The 6,729-nt window shown below is 34.2% G+C and overlaps 1 protein-coding gene across 1 annotated transcript in view; it reads right to left on the reverse strand.

The window, feature by feature from the left end:
• DGKH (diacylglycerol kinase eta) overlaps positions 1 to 6,729 on the reverse strand; it is a gene marked incomplete at its 5' end in the record, with an annotated part of 68,218 nt that overhangs the window by 49,439 nt on the left and 12,050 nt on the right. Inside the window, one exon of the mRNA XM_006155500.3 lies at positions 4,683 to 4,768. Within this exon, the coding sequence (XP_006155562.1) occupies positions 4,683 to 4,768 (86 nt within the window). The remainder of the gene's footprint in view (positions 1 to 4,682; positions 4,769 to 6,729) is intronic.

Below are 6,729 nucleotides of genomic sequence, written 5' to 3' on the forward strand. Positions count from 1 at the left end.
CTATAGCAAAAAATGTCTATAAAAAAAAATAATGCATCCTATATAAAAAAACACAAGATCTTTGTTCTTGACAAAATATTTCTATTAACCATATTCCTCATCTCATTTATTCATGAATGGGTTGCCAGAATTATTTCAAAAGTAGATACCAAATTCAATTCAATGGTTCTATGATAATGGTTCCAATATTACTACTTTCCCGTTTTCTGAAGCTCTACATACAGAACAGACTGCATCTTTTTTAAAAAGTAAGGTGAGTAGAATGAGTGAGTAAAAAAAAAAAACTAGTAACATTTAAAAACCACTAGCAAAATGAAAATCAAGACATATCTTTTACACGTAAAAACAACTTAATTAATAACTCGTTTTTCATTTTTATTAGAAAATGTCATCTATGATTGCTAGTAAGGGAGTGTTATTCTCAAAAGATACCTCCTGTTACTATACTGAATTGATGAAATTTCAAACCAAGTTTTAGGTTAGCCTAACTTTTTAACTACATTTAGTTAACCTACATATTAGCTATGCTAATGAATACAGCTTTTCCATAAGCACTTTAACATCTTAAAAACAGTTAAAAACAGGGTACTGGGGCTTATTATTGAATTAAGGAAATAAAACATGCCTAAGAAGGTTAAAACATTTTGCTTTAGTATTGTATTATTCAATAAATAAATGGTATTAACAAAGGAAGGGAATTTTTTTTTTCAGTAGATGTTTTTGCCTTAGGGTGTGTGTGCTCACCCAAGAAAGAGACAGAGACTGAGACAGCGAGAGGGGGCTCCAGGGGTGGCAATGACCACGCTACAATCCCTTCTTCTCCATTCTCCTCTCGGGATCTTGGGCACGCACGCACATGTACTCATGTGAGTTTCGAGTCACCGGGTCTGGAGCTCGGCGGTGGACCATGTGGGAATCCAGTGATGTAAATGTCATGCCATCTGCTGTTAGCCCTGGAAGGGAATTCTTTATCTAGGTGCTGGTTGCAAGGGTGTGTGTGTATGTGTATGTGTGTGTGTGTGTGTGTGTGTGTGTGTGTGTGTGTTCTGTGTGTGTTTAAATCAGTGAGTTGTACCCTTGTGATCTGAGCACTTTAAAAAGCAGGGGGAAATCATTGATTTTAAAAGTCTTAAAGAGACATATCACTCAAATGCAAATATGTGAACTTTATTTGGATTTTGATGTGAACAAATCATGTTTAAAAAAATAAAACTTTGGGCTGGCAGGTGGCGTGGTGGTCAGGGGCACTGGACTCCTACATGTCCGACCACAGTTTGAGTCCTGGACTTGGCTGCTTGCTGGCTTGCTTTCTCACTTTCTCTCTCTCTCTCTCTGTCTCTCTATGGTCAAATTGAAAAAATAATGATAATAAATAAATCTTTAAAAAAAATCCTTCAATATAACTGGGGGAAATGGAATAAGGATTGACTAATAGTTATGACATTAGAGAATTATTATTAAGTTTATTTGATTAAAAAAAGGATTATCCTGTACTATTTATACTATACATACTATTATATATTATACAAAACTGGAATAAAATGATTCTGGGATTTGATTAGAGATACCACAGTAAAACTAAGTGGGGTGTAGATAGCAAAATGTTGAGAAATACAAAAGCTCAGTGATAAATGTATTGGGAAATCATTATACAGTCTCTTCACTTTTACGTATGTTTCAAAATATCCATATAAATAAAATTAAGAATATACTGTATTACTGGTATAAAGCTATTACATATTATCCTCCTTTTTCGTCTCTTGACAAAGCCTCCCAGAATTTTAATTTGGAGATGTAAAGGCTGGGCATCCAGGCAGGTCTGGGAGCACAGCAGAGTGACAATGAGGGACCAGGATGGAAATGGGATCTGCTTACGGGCAAGTGAGCCAGCTGGGGAGAAACCCAAAGGTAGGGCTAGGCACGCAGCCTTAGATAAGGAGCCAGACTAAGGTCAAAGAAAAAAATTGAAATGTAATTGGATAAAACATGAGGTGGTGATACTATAATTTAATATAGACCTTTATATAGTTTATAAGGTCTGGATTTACGTGATTACTCAGATAAATTCTCCTAAAATTTCAATGATGGAAGACTAATGGGCATTCTTTTCATTCTTAGTCTTATAAAAGCAGACACAGAGCACAAAGCAAGGAAATGTCTAATTTCCTTCCAGATTTACTCTAACTTAGTACAACACTGTGGATTATTCCAGTGGTTTTCAAATTATTCTCCAAAAATACCTTAAGGATTCTACAAATACTTGATTCAACTTACATTCAGAAAAGCATATAATTTTATAAATGCTCAAATAATCATTAGAATCATTATAGACAAATACTATGTTAACTTTTACTTATAATTCACTAGCGTTTGTGCAAATACTTAACTAAAGCATCTTATGCAATTTTTACTTAATTGAAAGTAATTTCCTGGCTGGGGTCAGCAGGTGGCATGGTGGTTAAGGGTGCTGGACTCCTACATGGCCGACCATGGTTCGAGTCTCAGACTGGCGGCTTCCTTTCTCACTCTCTCTCTCTGTCCCTCTCTGGTTAAATTAAAAAAAAAAAAAGTAAATAAATAAATAAAGTTAAATAAAATAATTAAACAAAACAACACACTGGGCATATGTGTGTGCAAATAAAAAAAAAATTTCCTGGGGACAGCAGGTGGCATGGTGGTTAAGGGCACTGGAATCCCACATGGCTGACCACGGTTTGAGTCCTCGACCTAGTGGCTTGCTTTCTTGCTTACTCTCTCTCTCTCTGGTCAATTTTAAATAAATAAAATTCAATAAAATAATTATTTTTAAAAAAGAAAATAATTTCCTTAATTATCATGCAACCAAAATAAAATAAATAATTAGAAACTTCATTGAATATAAGACTAGTTTTTGCCTTGTATCTTTTTTTTTCCTTATAAGTAATTTTAATAATTCAATCCTATCCAATTTATTAACACCAACAAAATAAAACTTTAATTTTTTAGGATGCTGTGTAAATTTTATTTGAAAGAAAGGTTTCCATGAGTGAAAATGCTATACTAGACAGGGATTAATATTAAAAACAATAGGGAGAGAAAGAGGTGGCTGTTCTAAGAATCCTATTTCATCTGTCCAAATTTTCTAATATGTATTCCATTTAATTAAAATATAAATTGTATAGGAGGCAGTCATCAAACACATGAAGGTTAATATGAAGGCTTTGCTAACGTTCAAACTATAAAAGATGAACAGATAAAATATTTACTTGATTTTATTAAAGAATAATTCTTTTGAACTTGTTATACCTTAAAAAGCTTCCATTTCAACTTTCCATCTTTTCTAGCATGTCTTCCAGCATGTTCTATAAGAGCACATCATTTTTTTTTTTTCAGAGGTTTTTGCTATAGGGCATGTGTGCTCGCCAGAAAGACAGAGAGAGACAGAGAGACAGAAAGGGAGAAATCACCCCCCAGGGGGGATGGCCACATCGCAATCCCTTCTCCTCCATTCTCCTCTCGGGATCTTGGGAACACACTCACACACGCCCGGTGTGAGTTTAAGCCGCCGTGTCCGGGACTTGAACCGTGGTCGACTACATGGGATTCCAGCAACATAGCCATTATGTTAACTGCTGGTCCCAGGAAAATTTGTTTATATAATGATTTATCTTATCTTTCCTTGATTTCATTGCAACTAAATACACAATACACTAAAATTTGAGTATTTTCTTTTGTCCTACCTTTCTTTCCTTCTTCCCTTTCTTTTTCTCTCTTGATGCATGATAGTAATATTCACTTTCTAAGACAGAATCTTTTTTTGAGAGATTTTCACTATAGGGCACATGCGCTTGCCAGACAGACAGAGACATAGAGACAGAAAGCAAAAAATCACCCCCCTAGGGGGGATGGTCACGCCGCAATCCCTTCTCCTCCATTCTCCTCTCAGAATCTTGGGCACGCACGCACATGTGCCCGGCATGAGTTTTAAGCCACTGGGTCCGGGAAACGAACCGCGGTCGACCACGTGGGAGTCCAGCGACATAGCCATTGCGCTAACTGCTGGTTCCCCTAAGACAGAATCTTAAAGCCTTTTGCTTTAAGTTGAAAATTTCACTTGGTTGCACCCCCTTCCTTTGGCTGACTTAACAGCATAGGATGCTTTCAGACTAAATTCCAAATTCCAGCCAGGCAACATTTGGGATAATAACATCAAGTAGCTTTGATTCCATTTATAAAATCAACTTAACTAAAATCTGATAACCTGGAATTAAAATATAATTATGCAATTTAAACATGCTGAGAAGTATCATTTTGAAAAACCTTATAATTATTTTCCCTTTACTTATGTAAATAGCTCCAACATAGTAGTATTTATGGAAATAATATATTATAATGAAAGTTTTTATATTATAATGAATCATAAATACTTCCTAAAATAGACATTTAGATGAACTAAACTCTTATTATACCATTTTAACAGAAATATTCCAAACAAAACATTTAATTTAATATACTCTGTAAATATACTCCACTGTAAATAAGATGCTAGTGATTTTTTTCTTAAATAAACTAAAAAATTAGTATCTCTAAGTGTATAAGCTACTTCACATGCAGGTTTTGAAAAGAAAAATCAAAGACAAATGATGCTATGGTAGGAAGCAACCTTTCTTTCATTTTCCCAATGTAACTATTCCCTGACTCACTTGGCAGACGATATGATCACTGCATGCTCATCCGAGTTGAGGATTTTTGTAAGATGAGTTGCAACCGAGTCTTCATTAATAGTCATCTGTTTAAAAAAAAAAAAAAAAAAAAAACACAATATTATTGTGGCTGGCAACTCAGTTATTACTGCTCCGGAAATGGATCACTCATAAAATCTGAGACAGGCAAATGGCTATCATGAAATATATAAAGAAATCATTATGCAAAATAGATTAGTAGCTCCTTTCTGTGAAAGACTTTCAGTTTCTGAAACTCGTTATATTCTTAGAAAAATCCAGAAGACCTTCTTTGAGAAAAAATGTAAGATGTCTAATATCTGAATATCAAATGAACTTCAACAAAGTAGTACAATAAAGTCAGACAAGCTAATAAAAATGAGCAGAGACAAGAAATTTAACTATGAGAGTGTTCAAATGGTCTATAAGCAAATGAAAAGGGGGTCAGCAGTATTGGCTATCAAGTAAATGCAAACTAAAACAACAATGCAGGACCATTATATATCTACCAGAATGGCTAAAATGAAAGCAACAATGGAAAATGCCAAAAGTTAGCAACATTATGGAGAACAGAACTCTTATACACTGCTAATAAGAGTGCAAATGGATACAAACATCCTAGGACGCCACTTGGTAGTGGGTATTAATATAAACAGGACTAATATCCCGCACTAGTATCAACAGGACCCAGAAGTTAAACTAGTAGAATGGATAACAAACTGCAGGATATTTATGTGCAACGGGCTACTAACAGACAATGAGAATGAGTGATTTATAGCTATGCCGTAATACAGAATAATTTAGCAAGTATAATACTGAGTAAAATGACCCCAAAACAAAAGCAAACACACAAAATGATTCTATTTTATAAAGCACAAAAATACTCTGGGGCATGAGGACTCATGGGGTACTTGAATGCTGTCATGTCATCGGGATGTGAATTGTACAGGTTTGTGAAAATTTGCCAAGCAGTACATTTATAGGTACTTGCCTATAGATATTAGGTATTACAGTTCAATAAAAAAATTAATGTTGAATGCACTGTCACACTATCATGTAATAAAATATTTCTCTTAAATTGTAAAATAATCTAAATGTGGAAAGTGTTGTATATTCTTTCTGATTTGACTCAAATATGCTGTTGAAAGAACACACCTTTCTAATATGCAAAAGTGTGCACAAAGTTTAAACAGCCTCATATTTAGAATCTTCCACCAAATGTTTACCTCAAATGTATTCCAGGTGGCTTGGCTCAAAAGTCTCCAGTAGGAATGATCTGCCATATCTAAGCCAGTCTCCTATACCCTTACCTGTCTCAGATATCTTTGCTTTTTACTGGTCAGCATCAATTTATTCAGACTTAATTGAAAATTCAATTAATGTTCTTCCCACATAAAGTCTTACTGACTAGCCTCCCCAGAGGAATCTCATTCCTAATGTACCTCAAAGATCAGCAGTGGCTAATCAGTATGTTACTCACTTAAAATTCTAGCTTACGATGTGGTAGTTAAGGCATTAGACTCCCACATTGCCAACTGAGGTTCAAGTCCTGGACCTGGCGGTTTGCATTCTTACTTTCTCTCTCTCTCTCTCTCTCTCTGGTGATTGCATATGTCCTACAACAAATTAAAATAATAATAACAAAAAAACTTAATGTACCTCACAATTAGAGATTATATATAAATGATAAGTAAATTATCTATTTTTATTTTATATGCTAGGATATAGATATTTCTAAAGTAAGTTGAACAAAAGAATTTCCCTTGTTGTCTTTCTGGAATAAAAATTTTAATATGTATAAAAATACTATTAAGAAAAAAAGACTTATTCCTATGAAAACATGTATTATGTTTATGGTCAGATAAAGTAATATAACTGAAAATGATGCTGGAACTAAAGCAATAGATACATTTATCATTATGTGTCTGGGTAGTAAGTAGTAAGTTTTACATTCTTTTTCATATAATTTTATATTTTCCAAACATTTTTCTAAAAAATTTGCTGTAGGGCTCATGTGCTAACCAGGGAA

Source organism: Tupaia chinensis, unplaced genomic scaffold (assembly GCF_000334495.1).
Source record: "Tupaia chinensis unplaced genomic scaffold, TupChi_1.0 Scaffold000458_1, whole genome shotgun sequence".
NCBI classification, from domain to species: Eukaryota; Metazoa; Chordata; class Mammalia; order Scandentia; family Tupaiidae; genus Tupaia; species Tupaia belangeri.